Consider the following 22,458-nt stretch of genomic DNA (forward strand, 5'->3'; position numbering starts at 1 on the left):
AAAGGGTCAAAGTAATTTTGAGAGGTGGATAAGTGCATTAAAAATAGAGCAAACCTATGACGCTCTTAGAGAAACAATTATTTTGGAGGAGTTCAAAAATTCACTTCCTGAGGTAGTGCAAACTTGTGTGGAAGAGCAGAGAGTTAAAACAGCAAAGTTAACAGCTGAAATGTCTGATGATTGAGTTGGTTGATAAGTCAAAGTTTGGCTTCCAACATTAATTTCAATCCATGAGGGATGGACTTTCGGGAAAAGAGAAATCCTCACATGGTAAGGGAAAAGTAGATCTCAATAAAGATCATAAGGATAACTTACCACAGGGAAAGAGGAAACCCATGTAGGGGAAAGAGAAGTTAAAAAGCTCCGGTCATGAATCATAGGAATATACAGCATGGAAACAGACCCATTGGTCCAACTCATCCATGCCTATCCAATATCCAAACCTAATCTATTCCCATATGCCCTTAGCCCATATCCCTCAAAACACTTCCTATTCATATACCCATCCAGATGCCTTTTAAATGCTGTAATTGTACCAGCCTCCGCCACCTCCTCTGGCAGCTTATTCCATACATGCACCATACTTTGTGTGAAAAAGTTGCTCCTTAGGTCCCTTTTATATCTTTCTCCTTTCATCCTAACCCTCAACCTCAAGTTTGGGACACCCCTACCCCAGGGAAAAGACCTTGTCTATTCATCCCATCCATGCCCCTCATGATTTTATAATCCTCGATAACGTCACCCCTCAGCCTCTGATGCTCCAGGGAAAACAGCGCCAGCCTCTTCAGCCTCTCCCTATAGCTCAAATCCTCCCAGCCTGGTAACATCCTTGTAAATCTTTTTCTGAACCCTTTCAACATCCTTCCGATAATTGCACACAATATTTCAAAAGTGACCTAACTAGTCTCCTGTACAGCTGCAGCATGACCTTCCAACTCCTATATTCAGTCTCTGACCAATAAAGGAAAACATACTAAATGCCTCCTTCACTATCCTATCAAACTGAAACTCTACTTTCAAGGAACTACAATCCTGCATTCCAAGGTCTCTTTGTTCAGCAACACTCCTCAGCACCTTACCATTGAGTGTATAAGTCCTGCGCTGATTTGCTTTTCCAAAATGCAGCACCTCGCGTTTGTCTAAATTAAACTCCATCTGTCACCTCTCAGCCCATTGGCCCATCTGATCAAGCTCCCCTTGTACTCTGAGGCAACCTTCTTCCAATTTTGGTGTCATCTGCAAATTTACTACCTATACTTACGATGTTCACATCCAAATCATTTATATAAAAGACGAAAAACAGTGGACCCAATACCGAGCCTTATGGCACTTCACTGGTCACAGATCTACAGTCTGAAAAACAACCCTCCACCACCACCCTCTGTCTTCTACCTTTAAGCCAGTTCTGCATCCAAATGGCTAATCATTCCTGTATTCCATGAGATCTAACCTTGTTAACCAGTGTCCCATGAGGAACCAGGACGAACGCCTTACTGAAGTCCATATAGATCACATCCACCATTCTGCTCTCATCAATCCTCTTTGTTACTTCTTCAAAAAACTCAATCAAGTTCATGAAATATGATTTCCCACGCACAAAGCACAATCAGCCCTTGCCTTTCCAAATACATGTACATCCTGTTCCTCAAGATTCCCTCCAACAACCTGCCCACCACTGATGTCAAGCTCACTGGTCCACAGTTCCCTTGGTTTTCTTACCCCCTTAATAGTGGCACCATGATAGCCAACCTCCAGTCTTCTGGCACTTCACCTGTGACTATCAATGATACAACTATCTCAGCAAGGGGCACAGCAATCATTTACCTAGCTTCCCTCAGAGTTCTAGTATATACCTGATCAAGTCCTGGGGATTTGTCCACCTTTATGCAGTTTAAGAATCCAGCACCTCCTCCTCTGCAATAAAGACATTTTTAAGATGTCACCATCTGTTTTCCCACATTCTAAATCTTCCATGCCCTTCTCCATAGTAAACACTGATGCAAAATACTTGTTTAATATCTCCCCATCTCCTGCGGTTCCACACATAGGCTGCCTTGCTGATTGTATTCTGTCCCTAGATACCTTTTTGTCTTTAATGTATTTATAAAATCACTTTGAATTCTCCTTAACCCTATTTGCCAAAGCTATTTCCTGTCCCCTTTTTACCCTCCTGATTTCCTTCTTAAATATACTCCTACTGCCTTTATATTCTTATATTCACTCAATCTCTCCTGTCTATACCTGACAGATGCTTACTTCTTTGATTTAACCAAAGCCTCAATTTCTCTTGTCATCCAGCTTTCCCTACACATACCAGCCTTTCCTTTCACCCTAACAGGAATAATGTGTTGCTGGAAAAGTGCAGCAGGTCAGGCAGCATCCAAGGAGCAGGAGAATCAACGTTTCGGGCATAAGCCCTTCTTCAAGGGCTGAAGAAGGGCTTATGCCCGAAACGTTGATTCTCCTGCTCCTTGGATGCTGCCTGACCTGCTGCGCTTTTCCAGCAACACATTTTTCAGCTTTGATCTCCAGCATCTGCAGTCCTCACTTTCCCCTAACAGGAATATACTGTCTCTGGACTCTCGTTACTTCATTTTTGAAGGCTTCCCGTTTTTCAGCCGTCCCTTTACCTGTGAACATCTGCCACCAGTCAGCTTTTGAAAGCTCTTGCCCTCCAGAACTAGAGGGCATAGGTCTAGGGTGAGAGGGGAAAGATATAAAAGAGACCTAAGGGGCAACTTTTTCATACAGAGGGTGGTATGGGTATGGAATGAGCTGCCAGAGGAAGTGGTGGAGGCTGGTAAAATTGCAACATTTAAGAGGCATTTGGATGGGCAAATAATTAGGAAGGGTTGGAGGGATATGGGTCAGGTGCTGGCAGGTGGGACCAGATTGGGTTGGGATATCTGGTCGGCATGGACGGGTTGGACCAAAGGGTCTGTTTCCATGCTGTACATCTCTATGTCTCTATTACTCTAATACAGTCAAAATTGGCCTTCCACCTATTTAGAACTTAAATTTTACATCCGGTCTATCCTTTTCATCACTATTAAAACTAATTGTATTATGGTTGTTCGCTCCAAAGTGCTCCCCCACTGACACCTCAGTCACTTGCCCTGCCTTATTTCCCAAGAGTAGGTCAAGTTTTGCACCTCCTCTAGTAGGTACATCCACATACTGAATCAGAAAATTTTTCTTATGCACTCTTAACAAATTCCTCTCCATCTAAACTCTTAACACTATGGCAGTCCCAGTCTATGTTTGGAAAGTTAAAAGTCTGTACCATAATTACCGTTTTATTCTTACAGATAACTAAAATCTCCCTCCAAATTTGTTTTTCAATTTCTCACTGACTATCACTGTTTATAATACAATCCCAATAAGGTGGTCATCCTTTTCTTATTTCTCAGTTCCACCCAAATAACTTCCCTGGACGTATTCCCAGATGTATGGGCGGCACGGTGACACAGTGGTTAGCACTGCTGCCTCACAGCGCCAGAGACCTGGGTTCAATTCCTGCCTCAGGCGACTCTCTGTGTGGAGAGTCTCCCCGTGACTGCGTGGGTTTCCTCCGGGTGCTCTGGTTTCCTCCCATAGTCCAAAAATGTGCAGGTCAGGTGGATTTGTCACGCTAAATTGCCCATAGTGTTAGGTATAGGGGAATGGGTCTGGGTGGGTTGCACTTCGGCAGGTCGGTGTGGACTTGTTGGGCCGAAGGGCCTGTTTCCACACTGTAAGTAATCTAATCTAATATATCCTCCCTAAGTACAGAGGTAATGCTATCCCTTATAAAAAACTTCACTGCCCCTTCTCTCTTGCCTCCCTTTCTATCCTTCTTTTGCATTTGTATCCTGGAATATTAAGCTGCCAGTCCTGTCCATTCCTGAGCCATGTTTCTGTAATTGCTATGATATCCCACTCCCATGTTCTTAACCATACCCAGAGTTTATCTGCTTTCCCTGTTAGGCCTCTTGCAATGAAGTAAATGCAGTTTAATTTATCAGTCCTACCTTGTTCTCCGCTTTGTTGCTGCCTGCTCTGACTGTTTGACTTGCTCCTCTTCCCAACTATACCAGTCTCAGATTGATGTCTTGCCTCATTATTTCCCTGCTCCCCCACCCCTGCACCACCTTATTGGTTTAAATCCTCCCAAGCAGCTCTAGCAAATCTCCCTGACGTATATTAGTCCCCTTCCAAATCAGGTGTAATCCGTCTTTCTAGTACAGGTCACTTCTACCCAGAAGAGATTCCAATGATCCAAAAATGTGAACCATTCTCCCTTGCACCAGCTCCTCAGCCATGCATTAATCTGCTCTATCCTCCTATTCCGACCCTCACTAGCTCATAGCACCAGGAGTAATTAGGATATTACAACTGTCTAGGACCTCCTTTTTAAATTCCTGCCTAACTTTCTATATTCTCCCTTCAGAATCTCATTCTTTTCCCGTTTGTTTCACTGCAATAAAGTAGGCCACATGAAATCACAGTGTTAGTTGGTGAGGAAAAGCACTGGGAAGACAGATATAAGAAACAGAATAAACCAGTGAATTTTGTTGGAGTGGTAACGCAAAGCACAGTGGAGGCTAGAAAATTGCAGCAGAATGTACAACCTGGTCGGAGGTTGGTTTAGCAGTAAGTGCTTGATCTTCTTAAACCATTTATTTGCGAAGGTAAAGTTTATTCACATAGGCCAGGAGCAGCAGGTAAAGAGGTTACAATATTAAGAGATGTAGGATCCTCTCAACCTTTAATGTTGAAAGATGAGGAGCTATGTACCTCCAAAGGACTGTTTCCAGAGAAAATGCTGAAATTTATGGTGAGATAAGGAGTGCTCAGTTATGTAGAGTGAGTTTAGATTGTCCAGTGAAAAGTGGAGCTGAAAATGTGTTGCTGGAAAAGTGCAGGAGGTTAGGCAGCATCCAAGGAGCAGGAGAATCGATGTTTCAGGCATGAGCCCTTCTTCAGGAATGAGGAGAGTGTGCCAAGCAGGCTAAGATAAAAGGTAGTGGGAAGGGAGGGACTTGGGGGAGGGGTGTTGGAAATGCGAAGAGCTCATGCCCGAAACGTCGATTCTCCTGCTCTTTGGATGCTGCCTGACCTGCTGCACTTTTCCAGCAACACATTTTCAGCTCTGATCTCCAGCATCTGCAGACCTCACTTTCTCCTTCAATCTAGATAAATGCAAGGTATTGCATTTTGGTATAATAAACAAGCATAGGGATTACTCAATTAATGGTAGGGTCTTGGGTAGTGTTATAGAATAAAGGGACCTAGAGTTGCAGGTACATAATTCTTTGAAGTTTGCATCACATATAGACAGATTGGTTCAAAAGGTGGTTGGCACGCTTGCCTTCAGTACTCAGTCCTTTGAGTATAGGTGTTGGGAAGTCATATTAAGGTTGTACAGGACATTGGTGAGGCCTCTTCTAGAATACTATGTCCAGATCTGGTCATCCAATGATAAGAAGGCTATTATCTCAAGTTGGAGAGAGTTCAGAAGAGATTTACCGGGATGTTGCCAGGTATGGAAGGTTTGGTTTATAAAGAAAGGCTGAATACGCTGGGAGTTTTCTTAACTGGAACGTTAGAGGTTGAGAAGCGATTTGATAGAAGTTTATAAAATAATGAGAGGTACAGACAGAGTTAATGGTACTTGTTTTTTCCCTAGGATGGGGGATTTCAAGACCAGGGATACTTTTTTAAGATGAGAGGTGAGAGATTTAAAAAAGACGTAAGAGGTGCTTTTTTTACACAGAGGGTAGTTCATATGTGAAATGAACTTCCTGAGGAAATGGTGGATGTGGACACAATTACAACATTTAAAAGATAGATACATTAATAGGAAAGTTTTGGATGGATATGGACCAGGTGCAGATGGATGGGACTAGTTTAGTTTGGGGTCATGTTCAGCATGGACTGTTGGACTGAAGTGTCTGTTTCTATGCTGTGTGACTCTATGTAAAACAAGGAAAATAAGCCTGTAAAGCAAATTGAAATTGAAGCTATGATGTGTGTTTCACAGAGATGTGGCTACAATGGTATCAGGGTGAGGAATTAAATATCCAAGGATATACATTCTATCAAAAGGAAGGCAGAGGGGATGGAGTTGCCTTCTTAGTAAGAAATTAAATTAAATTGATAGCAAGAATGATACAGACTCAGAAGGCATAGAATCTGTGTGGGTGGAGTTGAGCTACTGCAGGGAAAAAGGACACTGATGGGACTTCTGTTCAGGTCTCCTAACAGTAGTCAAGATGTGGGGCAGAAATAAATCCGGAGGTAGAAAAGGCATGTAATAAAGGCACTATTGCAATACTCATGTGAGACTTCAGTATGCAGGCGGACTGGGAAAATCAGGTAGCAGATCTTAAGAAAAGGAATTCATAGAATATCCATGAGACTTTTTTTGGAACAGCTTGTGGTATAGCACGGGGGAACAGGCAATTTTCGATTTGGTGTTGTGTAATGAGGTAGACTTGATTAGGGAGCTTAAGATTAAAGCATCCTTGGAGGGTAATGACCATAATATGATAGAATTTACCCTGCAGTTTGAGAGTGAGAAACTGGAATCAGATGTAATGTTATTACAATTGAGTAAAGGTAACTCCAAAGATATGAGGGAAGAATTGGCCAGAATTGGAAAGGGAGTCTAGCAGAGAAGACAAAGGAGCAGTAATGGAAGGAGATTCTGGGAGTAATTCAAGAGGCACAGCAAAAATGCATCTCAAGGAGGAAGAAGCATACTAAGGGGAGAATGAGGCAAAAATGGCTGGCAGGGGAAGTCTGGGGCAACATAGAAGCAAAAGGAAAAGCAGACAGTGTGGTGAAGATTAGAGGGAAGTCATAAGATTGAGAAGTTTTTAAAAACCAGCATAGGAGAACTAAAAAAACAATAATGGGGGGAAAGATGAAATATGAAAGTAAGATAGCTAGTAATATAAAAGAAGATTGCAAGAGTTCTTTAGATATATATAAAAGGTAAGAGTGGCCATTGGAATATGAGGCTTGAGAAATAGTATGGAGAACAAAGAGAGTGCTGGAACTGAGTAGGTATTTTGCATCAGTTTTCATTTGGAATAGGGCAAGCAGTTTTGTTCCTTGTATCTAAAGAAGGATGTGCTGGTCTTGGAAGAGTCCAGAGGACATTTATAAGAATGATTCTAGAGATTAAGCTCTTGTCATAGAAGAGTGGTTGAGAACCCTGGGTCTGACCTTGTTGGAGTTTAGAAGGATGAGGGGAGAGTCTGCTTGAAAATTACAGAATACTGAAAGGCCTGTAGATGTAGAGAAAATGTTTCCACTAATAGGAATGACCAGAACCCTGATGCACAGTTTCAAAGTAAGGGGGTGACCCTTTAGAACTGAGATGAGGAGGAATTTTTTCAACCAGAAGGTGGTGAAACTGTTAAACTCATTCTTGCAGAAGGCTGTGGAGGCCAAACCATTGAGTATATTTAAGACAGAGAAAGGTAGGTTCTTGATTGTTAAGGGGATCAATGGTTATGGGAGACGGCAGGAGAATAGGGTTGCAAAATATATCAGCCATTATTGAATAGTGGAGCAGACGTGATGGGCTGAATAACCTAATTCTGCTCCTATGTCTTATGGTCATACAGTCAGACTTTTAATTAATAATGGGTTGGAGGGGTGTAGAGAGTGGGCAGGAATGTGGAGTTGAGGCTGAGATGAGATCAACCATGACCATATCAAGTAATGGAGCAGATTCAAGGGGCTGAATTGTGTATTCCTGCTCCTAATTCTTATATATTTATGTTCTTATGTCTTGCCAGTGGCATCTCCATTGGCGCAAGAAGTCAAATTACTTGCTCATACTCAATTGCCTCACTCCTGTCTGTCTGCCAGTTGGTTGCAGGAAGTGTGGTGATGGCCTTCGAAGAAGTTTGCCCTGAGAGGATTGATCTGATCCACAAGAACTATCGGAAACTCTGCAACCTTTTGATTGATGTGGAGGAATGGGGACAAGTTGTCATCATCAATATGCTCACACGCTATGCACGGACCCAGTTCCTCAACCCTAACCAGAACGTAAGTGTACAGTGCCCCCACCTGGCCTGTCCCTTCCCTTCCCATTACATACCTTTCCAGTTTACTGTCTTATACTTTATAAGGTGTTACCATTGCAAGTTATTTCCCAAGATCTCTAATATTGCAAGTTATTTCCCAGGATCTCTACCAACACACTTTGGTCCTTGTTTTGGACAAGTTTGGCATTTCAATTTCCAAAACAGTTAATTATGTAGAAGCAGGCCATTTGACCACGTGATCTGAGCCCACTCCTGGTCAACTTGCCATTTCTTTCTATTCCATTCTGACTTCTGTGTTTATTGGCTTTTCCTTTGAATGTATTGATGCCATTTTACCCCATCCTTCCTTAATACCCTGAGTTAGATATTTTCATCACTGCTGTCAACTCACACCAGGTCCCATTTCCTAATCAGCTTTGTTCTTTGTTGACCTTTACCGACTCCAGGTGTGGCAATACCTTGATTTTTAAATTCCAGTCGCCGTTTTCAATTCCTCCGTGTCCTCGCTCCTTATCTCTATGATTTCGTCTAACCCTGTAACACTGAAAAATACTTCTGCGCCTTCAATTCTGGCCTCTTGAGTATCCCTGATTTTAATAACCTTCTCTCCCAAAAATATGCTCAATTCATAACATTGTAAAAGCATGACATTACAAAGAACAAAGCAGATCCACTTCTTTCAGCAAAGTACTTGGCACTCTATGGAATCTCGTCACATGTAAAATGACCTGCTTGAATGACAGTCTCTTCCCCACCAGTGTGAGGAAGGGCAGAGTGTGCGGGAAGGATCTGACAGAGAGGGCTGTTCTCACCACGAGCTGCATTTTGGTACTTATGGTGGTGAGGAATTCGGTCAAATGGCTTGGCCGGTCTGTTGAGGGAACCAGCTAACAGGATCCACCCATCTTTTTAGACAGGATCTTGAGGACATTACGTGCTGACCACTATGTGATGGACTTGTGGTCAAAGGTGTTTTTCTTCAGAAACTGTTCACAAGTAATTCTGTGGCGATGTGGCGAGATCAATCCTTCACATCACTGGGGGCAAGTGGATGCCTGCAGTGGCATCTGTGATTCTAATTGTTCTTCCATTGGCAGCCATGCATCCGGTTTTCTAGGCTCCAAGCAGAGGAAATTTCTCCCCTAACCTCCCTACTTCTTTTAAACTTTAAAACACTTGTTTAAACCTACCACTTTGACCAATCTTTGGTCATGCCCCCTAATAACTTGGTGTCAAATTTTGTTTCATAGGATTTCTGTTAAGGGCCTTGGAAAGATGTAGTACTTTGAAAATTCTGTATTGATGGAGCCAACATGCTTCAGGGGAAGCTGGTTAGACTGAGTGATCTTCATAAATGTTTGTGTAAAATTTAGTTCTTTGCCTAGCTCCCGTGTATAAATCATCAGTTTGTTACCTGGCTTCCCAATGGATTATAACAGTGCTATTTGTTCCCTGGTCACTGTGGGCAGGAATCTTTATTGGAGGAAAACCCAGAAAAAGCATTTTATGGATCTGATGAGGAGGAATCCAAGCAAGGGGAAATGGATGCAGCTGTGCTTCCAAAACGGAAACCGTATGTCATGGATCCTGACCATCGTCTACTGCTTCGCAACACCAAACCTCTTCTCCAGAGCCGGAATGCTGCGGTAAGCTGTAGCATTTTGGGGCAGCTCCCCATGCCTAAGGGATGCAAATGTGCCTTTAATATGGAAATACTGCCAGCAAGCTGAGATGGTAGTATTTTGATAATGTGACTGAACCGGTAAACTAGAGACTCAGACTAATGTTGTAATGACGTGAGTTCAAATTCCATCACAGTAGCTGGTGGAATTTAAATTATATTATTAAAATATAGCTTTCATCAATTGTCGTAACAACCCTTCTGGCTCACAAATGTCTTTTGGGGAAGGAAACCTGCCATCTTTATCCAGCTTGGCCTCCATGTGATTCCAGACTCAGAGCAGTGTGGATGACTCATAACTGCTGTCTGAAATGGATGAGAAACCCACTCTGGTGCTTGGGGATTGACAATCATTGCAGGTCTTGACAGAAATGCTCATATGCCATTAAACTTAGCATGGGACTGACAGAAATACTTATAAGGGAGTGAATCTTAAGGATTAAACTCTTTTATAAAATTTAATACTGCATGCTTTCAATTAACATTTCAACTTAAATTGATTGTTTAAGTTTTAACTTTCAGTCCTGCTTGGGTAGGGCTAAACAATCTTTAAGGAAAGGTAGAGCAATAATCATGGAACATTTTAATCTAAATCTTAATATCTGTAAAATCAGATGGATAAAGGGAGCTTAGATCTGGGCTTCATAAAATATTTTCAAGACAGTTTCTTAGAACAGAATGTTTTTGAGCTGACAAGAGTGCAGCCTATGTCACTCCTTCTAATGTGCAACAAAATAGCACAATTAATAATCTTGCAATGAAGAAGCCCTTAGGTAGCAACAATGATAATATTATTGAATTTTATATTCAATTTGAGGGAGAGAGGAGTGTGGCCGAAACTGGTATTTAAAGCTTTAATGAGGGCAATATGAGAGCATGACACAGAGTGTCATGACAAAAGTGGACTGACAAATCAGGTGAATGGATAGGTCAATGAAGATGAATTGGAAGACATTCAAGGGAATATTCCCAAATACACAGAATAGATACATTCAAATAATAAAGAAAAATTCAGATGGAAACAACCATCATCACTGTTTAACTAAAGAAGCTAAAGGTTTAATAAATCTTAAAAATAAGCATATTATTGATCAAAGATCGCAGGCAGGACAAAAGAGTGCACAGAATATCAAAAGCAGAAAAGATTGTCTAAAAGATGAATGAAAGTAGGAAGATTTAGAGTACAAGAGAAAGCTAGCTAAAAATATGAAAACATAGTGAGAGTTCCTTTTGATATTTAAGAAGGAAAAGAGGAAACAAAGTGACATTAGTCCAATAGAAAGTGAGGCTGGGCCATTACTAATGGAAAAGAAGAAAATGATAATTGAAAGGAAAAAGTTTTCAGGGCAGGAAATGGAGAAATGTTATGATTGTGCAGGAAGGATTACACTGGGACTGGAATCAAAACACAAGACTCCACCAGTCACACCATTAGCAGAAATGTGTTGATTCAATCGCCAAATGGCCAATCACTTCTCTTTTGGACTATCATTCAGAATAGAAGAAGTGTCCACCAGGCTTCTTTAATGAACTCAAAATAATCTGTCTATTATGAACAAGGCTGAATCTTGAAGAACATGGTTAAAGCCTAGTTAAGCTATGATTCAAAATTAAACTATTTCCCCTCTGTCTAATACAAAGAGATACCTAAGCAGCATGAAAAGAAAGTCTCTACAGAGGTTACATTCTTTTAACTGAAAAGCAAGAGGGATAAACAACTCCTGCAGGCCAAGAGTCTGGAATCAAAGGATAAAGTGTGATGACTTTGCATATTCACTTTCTCCTGTCAACAAAGTTAATATGCTGACAGCTGTAGATTGATGATGGATGTCCAATTCTGATTCCAACCAATTTGGATTTGAGTCTCTGAGAATTGGTCACAGACCAATCCTTCAGGTGTTACCAGGTACACAGAAGTACCAGCTGATAGGAACTTCTGACAGGATTCAGGAGAGAGTCCTGTTGCTTCCTTACCCAGATTTCTAAGTCTGAAGTCTGTTCAGTCCAGAGAGCTTTGCTAGGCATTTAATAGTATAGGGGATCCTAGTCCGATTTTTCAGTATTTAAAGCAATAAAGTCCATATTATATTAGTATAAGGGCCTGTAGTCCTCTTAAAGCCACCTTACCTTCTTTTGTTTAAGGCAGTTAATCGCATGTCTTATCTCCTTGAAAACTTTCCTAAACAGTGACTCTAAATTCACTTGATTTCATGTAAAAAGCAGTTAGTCTGTTTAACTGCTGACCTAATTTCAAAGAAATCATCCTGTTTCAATCCTGAAAATGTCTAATAGTTCAAATCTTCAAGAATTTTTTGAGAATACTCCTAAATATAAACATGTATTTCCAATAGAAGGCATATCAACTGAGAATCATGTTGAAATCAGTAATGTGTTGATAGCAAACCAGCTAAAGGGAAAGCAGCTAGTTAGGAAAATGAAGAAATATTCACATCAGTTCACGTCAACAGTGCTTCCTACCTTTGCCTGCAGCCATCCTGGTCCAAATGTTGGCACCGTCAGGGTTCCCTTGCTCAAAGCTGATCTCTTCCTTTGTCTCCTTGGCCCTCAGGTGGTGATGGCTGTGGCACAACTCTACTTTCACCTTGCTCCCAAAGCAGAGGTTGGTGTGATAGCCAAAGCTCTCGTTCGCCTGCTACGCAGTCACAGGTAAGCAGCACATCTTTAGCAAATGCGTCTGATTTTCAATAGCTGGAGATGTCCATGACATCTGAAGAAGAGAAGAACTTCCTGATTCCTATTGTTGAGTACTGGCTTCCTTGAACCTGAGTGCTGTTATCAATGGCCAGCTCTGATCTTGCAGGGTTCCTGCTCAAGTTGCAGGGGGTTTTGAAATACCTGCCATTGGTGTTCTGCTTGCTAGAAGCACTATCAATCACACACGCAAAACAGTATTCATGGTTTCATTTGCAATGGGGAGGTTACGAGGCATTTCAGTCAGAGTGAGAAGTCATTATTTCACCCACGTTGGGACCATAAAGGATTTGTTTTTAGTTAAATACATAGTGCAGATTTGTGTTAAATCTGCACTACCTATTTCTGAATGATCAAAATGGATAAAAAGAAAGCAAACAAAAGTCGAAGGGAAGTAACAGGCAGATTGCTATTTGGTAGCTTAGAATTTGAATATTGTTGAAAAAGGCGACATATTGCCAAATCTTTTCATTGTGCAGTCACTCAGGACAAATGCAAGAATACCAAATCTCAAGCAGTCACAAAATGGTACACTAGAGATTGCTGATTATTGGTAAGGTGAATCTGACTGGGGCTATGCAATATTTTTAGGTTCCCTAAGCTCCAAGGTAATTTTTAAAAAGTGCAAGAATTGAGCATATTCGTTTTGATCACAGAGTGTGGATCCCTGCATATATTCATCACTTCTAGCAAATGGAAATAAGCCATTTATAAGCTCATCTGCTTATGTTCCTTTCGTTGCTTGAAATAAGTCAAGTACAGACCATACTCAACTGGCCCACACTTGCAAAATCTGAAATACAGTGACTACTGTTAGATGTGATTCTGTGATTGATCAACACTTGCTGGACAATACTGTATAGCTAATAGCTACTGTAATGATGAATTTAAGATATGGAGAGATCCGTTCGCTGCAAACAAAATGAAAATATGAAAGACTTGCATTGCATTTTGAAATACCCAAAAGCTTGAGAAGCATCATTGCTGAACCAATCAGAATCAATTTTGTCACCAGTCAGCACCATTTTTATCTGTAGTACAAATTCCTACAATTCTTTGAAATTTGACATTCTAGTGTCTGTCCTAATGACTGCAAGATGAAAAATTTCACAAACCAGTCTCTTTGGAGCTAAATCTAACAGTCTGTTTCAACAAGCCTTTGAGTGATCATTGGTCTGCATCCTTATAGTCATGTCAGCTTGCCCTGCATTGTCCTGTCATACAATCACATATCTTCCTGACTTGGAACTATATTGCTGTTCCTTTGCTGTCATTGAGTCAAAATCCTGCAACTTCCACCCTTAGAGCACTGTGCATGTATCTATCTACAATGTATTAGCTGTAGCAGTTCAAGAGGCAGCTCACCATCGTCTTCTCAAGGGTAATTGGGAATAAGTGGCCAGGTTAGCGATGCCCAAATCCTATTAAAGAATAAATTAAAAAGGAATTAGCATGGCAGCCAGCTATGTGCATGTTCTAATTTCCTAATTTGCCAGCTACGTTTTTGGGAACTGGACAATGAATTGATCTTTTCAGATGGGCTTTGATTTTGGGTTAAGCACAACTTTGAAATTGCCCTATGACCAGACCAGTTAGTGACAGGGTCTCCTCAAGAGCTCAACAACATCTGTCACTAGAGCTCGGCATCAAGGAGTGTTCAGATGCATTGGTGTCTCCTCTGAGATAGTCTTGTCGTGAGCTGATATACTGATATTAATAAAAATGATCAGACTACATACTGATATTAATTAAAATGTCCAGACTTCGCTTTCTTCAGTTTAACTTCTCAAGATCTGTTTTCTAGTCACCTACAGTTGGTCTTTAGTCTTTTTCCTGAGATCCTGAGACAGTTTGTCAATGCAAGTCATTTTTTGCTTATTCTTCACAAGAACCTTCCCATTAACTGAAACAGCTTGTTCAGCAATCATTCTTCCATTAAGCTTAAAGAGACACTTGCATTTATACAGTAACTTTTACAACCTCAAGGTGCCCTCAGGCCACCCACAGCCAATGAGATGCTTTTGAAATCTGAAAAATTCTGAAAATTAATAACCGTCTGATAAATGAAAATCCTCCGTCTCATTTTTGTCTTGAATAGGAAACCTTTATTTTGAAACTGTGCCCCCTTATTCTGGATTCGTCTTCTCAGCACCTATACTGTGAAGCCTCTCAGAATGTTACATGTTTTAATAAGATCACTTCTCATTCTAAAACCCAGTCATTGTTGAACATGAGATCTTTTATGTCCACCTGTGAATACAAGTGGGGTATTGTTCTAGAATAGGACACCAACCAGTAGAGATGCTACCTACTGTGCCATGAGATTTTCTGATTTCAACATCTCCTCTGAAACTCTGGCCTGTGTCCTTTAAATTGTGATGTCTCCCTTTACAGTCAGTTTTCATTCCCATAATAATTGAGCGAAGCTTGGGTGTGGTAAATGGGCTAGTTTAACTGATTTAAGTGCAATGAATTATAGCTCTCTCTCTCTCTCTCTCTCTCTCTCTTTTTCTCTCTATCTATCCCCCTCACTCTCTCCAAACAGTGAAGTGCAGTTTGTGGTGCTGCAGAATGTTGCCTCCATGTCAATCAAACGAAGGGTGAGTCATGATTATTTCAATTCCTTCAGTAAACTGAAGTTCTCCTGTGTTACAAATCCTGCATCACTTTGATGGGCATTTCTGTTGTTACTGTTTCTATAAATGTGAGGCCCCTTTGCTCATGTCTAGTCTGGCTGACAACATCAAGAAATAAGCAAGACTTTGACTAAGGTGCAATCTGGGCTATTTCGTTTGATCCTGTGACACTAATGTTGAGAACAGAGAACTGTTAGCACTGGGGATAGGTAATAAACACTATTTTGTAGTTCAAATGAACTGCCATGGGCAACAGAAATGAGAGGAACTGAAGTAGTTCACAGAAGTTAGGATTGTTTTCTTGAAAGGAGTGGAGTAATAGGTGTGCTATGTAGCAGTTCACTCAAGGATTCTGACTTGCTGGAGCAATAAAACTTGGACACGTTATCGTCTGGAGCAATGCGTAATGATAGTTGAGGCTCCAATACCTCTCTATCACATGGCTGACCAGGAATCTTTCCTGCTGTTTACATATACCGCTGGCAAGTGTTGGAAGGATTTACAAGTTGATACTCAATACTTTTAGCTGCGTTATGAATATATCTTTCTTCGTCCTCCTTGGATTCACCAAGTTCTAGAATAGGACTCCAACCTGGATCTTCTGGCCCAGAGCTAGGGATGCTACTTGCTGTGCCAAGCGACCGCCTGATTTTACAGGGAGATGCACTGTTGTAAAGGGATTTGAAAGGGTATGTGGGAGAAATAGTTTCCATTGCCAGAAGCATTGATAACGAGAGAAAACAGAGTTAAGAAAATTGGCCATAAGAACTGGAGATGGAGATGACAAGAAATCTATGAACATACAAAGAAAATGTGCAAGAATGTAGAGCAGAAGAAGTGGGATGAACTGGATTGGTACAGATTTTCAAGGGTCAGGGCACAGATACAATGGTTCAGATGTGATGTTTCTCTGCTGTTTGTCTGATTGTATGAGGATGATGAATAAATAGCTCTCATAAATTAGCAGAAAACAGTGACAATGAAGTTATGAAAATTTGAGTGAGGGTGAGAATAATTGAAGAATATTGCAGATGTTTCATGTCTCTCAAGGTTGCCATAGATACAGATAAACAGTCAAATCTCTGATGTATTGAGCAGATTATTGACCGCCCCTTCTGATTTTTATTTTTAAGGGAATGTTTGAGCCCCACCTGAAGAGTTTCTACATCAGATCCACAGACCCAACACAGATTAAAGTGCTGAAGGTGGGTGTGCATTCACAATTGCTGTTGATTTGCATATATTAGTACTACAGAGTAACAGATTGGTTACAGCTGCTCCACACAGAAAACCAAGATAACATTCATCTCTCTCTTGTCTTTTGCAGTTGGAAGTTCTGACCAATCTGGCCAGTGAGACCAATATATCAACCATTCTCCGTGAGTTCCAGGTAAGGATGGAACAGACATTCGCATTACTCAGTGCCTCCTGTGTAACACGCTGTGATTAACACCAGCTGCTTCTCAGTTCACCAGTGAAGTCTCTCCACCGTACCTCATTCCAACTAGGGCACTAATATCCTTCTGCCCCATTTTACTGTGACTTGAGCAGTGATAACCTTCTGCTTTATTCACTTTTCTTCATTCTCTCATGGGAATTTGTTGCCGACTTTTAATTGCTCTTGAGCTGAGTGGTTTCCTGGGCCATTTCAGAGGGCAGTCAAAAATCAGCAAAGTTACTACGAGTGAAGTTACATGTAGGCAAGACCAGATAAGAATGGCATATTTCTTTCTCTAAAGGACATTGTGAATCAGCTATCTTCTCACAAAAATCAAAAACATTTCCATGGTCATTCATTTCATTTAAACCCCTCAGGGGTTTTAAACCATGTCACCATCAACCATGTCCTGCAGCAGGCAATGAAGAAGGCAAATTGTACATTGGCCGTCATAGCAAGAGAATTGGAGTACAACAACAGGAATGTCTTACTGCAATTGTAAAGGGCCTTGGTGAGACCACACCTGAAGCACTGTGTGCAGTTTTCTCCTCCTTATTTGAGGAACGATATTTTGACTGCAGAAGGCGTGCTCAAATGTTTATCACACTGATTCCTGGGGTGGCAGGACTGATGTACAAAGAGAGACAGAATCGATTAGGGCTGTACTCACTGGAATTTAGGAGTTTGAGGGGATTCTCAAAGAAACATGTAAAATTTCAACTTGACTAGACAGGTTAAATGCAGAAAGGATGTACCTGAGAGAGTCCAGAGAGTCTAGAACTGGGTCGCTGTCTAAGGATACTGGGTAGGCCACTTAGGACTGAGTTGAAGAAACATTTCTTGGCCTAGGAAGTGGTGAGCCTGTGGATTCCTCTGCCACAGAAAGCAGTGGATGCCAAAACATTTAATTTTTTTCAAAAATTAGATGCAGTTCTTAGAGCTAAAGGGATCAAAGGGTGTGGGGACAAAGAGGGAACAAGATACTGAGGAGGATAATCAGCCATGATCATATTGAATGGTGGTGCAGGCTCAAAGGACTGAATGGCCTACTCCTTTTCCTATTTTCTATTCTTCCATGGTGTTTGTTACACATCAACTTTAGTGATTGGAAAGTAATCAGAAAGATTGTGGGCGGCACGGTGACACAGTGGTTAGCGCTGCTGCCTCACAGTGCCAGAGACCCAGGTTCAATAACCGCCTCAGGCAACTGTCTGTGTGGAGTTCGCACATTCTCCCCGTGTCTGCGTGGGTTTCCTCCGGGTACTCCGGTTTCCTCCTACAGTAGAAATAAAAATGTGCTATTAGGTGAATTGACTATGCTAAATTGTCCGTAGTGTTAGGTGAAGGGGTAAATGTAGGGGAATAGTTCTGGGTGGGTTGCTGTTCGGAGGGTCGGTGTGGACTTGTTGGGCCGAAGGGCTTGTTTCCACACTGCAAGTAATCTAAATATATTTCCCAATATGGAGGCTAGATTATGAGATTTGCTCCAACAAACAGTTGTAGAAAGAGCCCATGAATTCTACTGAAAGTGAATTTGATAGTTGTACTGTTGTAAGCATGTAGAGCAGCTAGAAGAGTAAGAATGGATGAGATGGGATGTTAAGGGAGTGGGTACTGAATGAGAGAGAGTGGGTTTGAACTGCATGGTTCATGTGGGAACAGTAGAACAACATTGATGAGCTGACACCTTTTGTAAGTTATAATGGTTACCACCTTAAAGCTGGATAGTTACTTTAAGTGAACCATTCCTGTATGATCCTTTGTGTTAGCTGTGTAAGTGTGTGTATGTGAGTGTATGCTTGAGTAGGTGCATGCACATACACAAATATGTAGCTGCATATACACTTGTGGGTGAGCATGTGTGTGTGTGCATGTAGGATGTGTATGAATGTGCACAATTTTGAGTGTGTATAGGTACCTGTGTTTGAGTAATCATGTATGTATATATTAAGGGGAGAACTTTGCATTTCTATGCAGAAGGTTCTGATGTTTAAACATTCTTTTGGGTCATTGAATTACATTATAAATCTCAGGATGCTCCAAAGTATTTTTCAACCAATGAAGAACTGATGATTGTAGCAATTGTTATAATGTAAGAAACTAAGTAAACACTACATCTACCCAGTATTCAACCATCTCTGATTGGAAGAACTAAATATTTTGCAAAAATATCTGACCTATTGAGTTCAGCAGAGGAGGCAGTTTGGACCAAACTGTACAAGAATTAGGAATTAACACAGTTTAACAGAGAGAAAAAATGTTTCTGTATATAGTGCAGGTTAAAACTAACCTATTTTAGGATATAAATATAAGACGGTCACTAATAAATCCAAAAGGATTTTAAGAAAAACGTTTTTACCCAGTCAGTGGTGAAATTGTGGAACTTGCTGCCTCGAAGAATCAGAGTCCTCATGCTTCCTGGTTTTTGGAACTGTGCAATTAGTTTTCTTGAGCTATTGTCAGCTAATGAGAGGAAGTGTTACTGTATATATTGTTCATGAAATCTACAGCATTCTAGAGGTATGGCTTAGAACCAGATCATGTCTGAGCCTTGTTGGTCTATCCAACACTCAATCTCCAACCTTGGAATTGTTCCAAATGCACCACTTTGCTGTTAATTGTGAAGCAAATAACATTTGGGGCCAATGAATATTGTTTGGAAGTTCTGCGTCCTGAGAGGGCAACTGAATGGGAAAGAGAGAGAAACAGAAGGAAAGACAAAACATCAATTGGGAAGAAAGAGAGAAACTGAAACTTGGGGTGGGGTATGAAAGAGCTAGAAATTGTGGGAGGCAAGAGAGAGGTAATAAAACACACGCTATAGAGGGGAAGAAGGTGAAAAACAGAAACTAGGGGAATGAAAGTGAAAGAGCGAAACAAGCTAGAGAGAGAGTAAACAAGAAGCTGCAACAGACATGGAGAAGAGAAAATGAGACAGAAACTAATGGTTAGAATGGTGAAAGAGAAATAGAAATGGAAAAGATGGGGAGAGAAAAAGCAAGAGGGGAGGTAGGGAGAGAGGGAAAAAATGTCAAACTTGGACACACAGAAAAGAGAAGGATTAAAAACCATGTGAGAGAGGGAAAATGAAACAGAAACACTGGGTGTAGAGGATTGGGTGGAAAGGAAGCAACCTGGTGAGAGTAAACAGTGGGGAGCAATTCAGCGTACTTTGATTAAATGGCTGCTTCTATTTGAAGAACCCTTATTCTTTTATTGCTACATAAAGAGGAAAGAGGCTTCTTGAAAGTCTTGATAAATGTCAGAAATGTAGTTCTGGGAAGATTATCTTCTATTTATCTTCACACCCCAGCCATCCCATAATAACCCTAACACAAAGTTGCAGATTTGAATGCCTGTTCTCAAAATTACAACCAACGCAAAGGTTTCTGATGGTAAAGATATTAGTAAATCACTTGTTTGATCAGATGGCCCTGAAGGACTTCAGGTATAATCATCCTGTTTTCGCCAAGTGGTTTTTAGAAAACAAGGGGTCAAGCTGAGGTCAGGTGGAGACAACGGAAATGTGACTGAATTAAATAAGTGGGCTGCACAATGAACAATGTGATGACTCGAGTTTGTTACTGCTGCTTAAACTTTGTTAATTTGTGCTAAATCATAGAATGGTTTCAGCTTGGGAGGAGACCATTTAATCTTGTGTCTGTGCCAGCTCTCTAAATAAGCTCAGTGTCATATAACCCTACATTTACTCTCTTCCAGATAATAATCCAATTTTCTCTTAAAGGCCTTGCAAGAACTGCCTCCCCATACTCTCAAACTGTGCAAATGTTAACCAGTCTCTTGTGAGAAAACATTTTTCTCATATTGTCATTATTTCTTTTGCCAGTTATCTTAAATCTGTGCCCTCTTATATTGATACTTACACCAGTAGGCATAGTTTCTCTATATTTACACTGTCCAGATTGACTACAGCTCCGTTGTGAAACTATTATCCCCTGATCTCCAGACTGATCTCAGAATTCCGTGATCTTGGTCTTGGCTCCGCCCTCTGGAACTGGATCCTCAGCTTTTTGACCCACACACTGCAATCAGTGAAGATAGGTAACTACACCTCCTCCACAAAAATGCTCATCACTGGAGCCCCCCCAAGGATATGTCTTCAGCCCCCTATACCCTGTACACTCCCAACTATGTTGTCAAATTCCAAACGAACGCCATCTATAAATTGGCTGAAGACACCATTGTAGTGGGATGGATATCTAACAATGATGTATCAAAATACAGAAGGGAAATAGACATCTGGTGACATGGTGCAATGAGAATAAGTTCTCTCTCAAAGTTGACAAAACTAAAGAACTGATCACTGACTTCAGAAAGAAAGGAGGAGAGCACATCCCTATCTACATCAATGGAACTGAGGCTGAGAGGGTGGAGAGCGTCAAGTTCCTCAGATAAGCAATAACATGTCCTGGACTTCCCATGTAGGTGTGACGGTCAAGAAGCCACAACAATGCCTCGCCTTCCTCAGTTGGCTCAGGAAATTTGGCATATCTGTAAGGACCCTCACCAACTTCTACAGTTGCACCATTGAGAGCATACTGTCTGGGTACAAAACAGTCTAGTATGGCAACTGCTCTGCCCAGCATTGTAAGAAACTACAGAAGGTAGTGTGCACGGCCCAGACCATCATGGAAGCTAACCTTCCATCCATGGACTCCATTTACGTGGCTTGCTGCCGGGACACGCTGTCATTATCAAAGACCCATTGGACCCTGTAATGATCTCCTGCAACCTCTTCCATCACGCAAATGATACAGAAGCCTGAACACACGCAACAACAGGTTTAGGAACAGCTTCTTCCCAGCTGTTATTAGACTAATGAATGGACTCCCTAGCCTCAAATAATGCTGATCTTGCTAATACTGATCTCGCCTCGCACATGCTGTCTGCATTGTAACCTGTGTGCCTCTAAGTCTTTTTGATCTGTACATCTTCGCTTACTCTGATCTGCTTGATACTGCTCATAAACAAAGCTTTTTACTTACCTCAGTGTACATGACAATAGAACGATCAATCAATCAATTAATCAGACCCATCGTGATTTAGAATGCTTCCATCAAATCTCTTCACCTTTTGTGTTCCTAGGAAAACAACCTCTTTTCTTGCTAAATTATTCACAGAACAGAAATTTAGGGGAAATGGTGGTAAATTGGTCATGTCACTGGAGTAGTAAACCAGAACCCCAGGTCAATGTTTCTGAGGACATGTCTTCAAATACCCCAACGGCAGGTGGTGACATTTGAACTCTATAAAGGATGTCTGGAATAAAAAATTAGTTTATTGATGACAAAACACAACTGATTTACTAATTTTCTTCAGGGAAGGAAATCTACCATTCTCACCTGGTCTGGCCGGCATGTGACTCTATATCCATAGTAATGTGTTTGACTCTTAACTGCCCTTTGGGCAATTAGGAAAGGGCAATATGGCCGGCCAGGGATGTGCCCACATCCCATGAAGGAATTTTTTAAAAGCTCCAAACCTTGGAACTATTCTTATTAATCTTTTCTGCAAAACCTCTAATGCCTTCACATCCCTCTTAAAGTGTGGCATCCAGAACTCAATCTCAACTGGATTATTATTTTACACATGTTCAACATAACGTCCTTGCACTTGTACATTGTAGCTCTCTTCAGAAAGCTGTGATATTATATATTTTATTAATGCCTCTCTCAATCAGTTCTGCCCCTTTCAATGACGAAATATGCGTGTTCACCCATGTCCCTCAGCTTCTGCAAACCATTTGGAGTTGTATCCTTAATTTTATATTTTCTCTGTGGTCAGAATCTTATTTGTGCTAATTCAGGACTAAGCACTGAGCAAGAGTGTTCCCAGGAGATTAACCTGTGACCTGTTAAGTTGAGAAAACCCTCTGGGTCTTCTGGTAATCAGATAGCTGATATAATCATAGGATCCCTTAAGTGT

At 41.1% G+C, this 22,458-nt stretch overlaps 1 protein-coding gene across 1 annotated transcript in view; it reads left to right on the top strand.

The window, feature by feature from the left end:
• The window catches only part of LOC132834643 (AP-3 complex subunit beta-2), a 224,712-nt gene that overhangs the window by 115,991 nt on the left and 86,263 nt on the right, over window positions 1-22,458 (top strand). The window contains exons 7-12 of the mRNA XM_060853544.1: window positions 7,864-8,046; window positions 9,515-9,691; window positions 12,296-12,393; window positions 14,984-15,038; window positions 16,208-16,279; window positions 16,402-16,464. Coding sequence (XP_060709527.1) covers window positions 7,864-8,046; window positions 9,515-9,691; window positions 12,296-12,393; window positions 14,984-15,038; window positions 16,208-16,279; window positions 16,402-16,464 — 648 coding nt within the window. The remainder of the gene's footprint in view (window positions 1-7,863; window positions 8,047-9,514; window positions 9,692-12,295; window positions 12,394-14,983; window positions 15,039-16,207; window positions 16,280-16,401; window positions 16,465-22,458) is intronic.

This window comes from Hemiscyllium ocellatum, chromosome 42, assembly GCF_020745735.1.
Source record: "Hemiscyllium ocellatum isolate sHemOce1 chromosome 42, sHemOce1.pat.X.cur, whole genome shotgun sequence".
In the NCBI taxonomy this organism is placed as follows: domain Eukaryota; kingdom Metazoa; phylum Chordata; class Chondrichthyes; order Orectolobiformes; family Hemiscylliidae; genus Hemiscyllium; species Hemiscyllium ocellatum.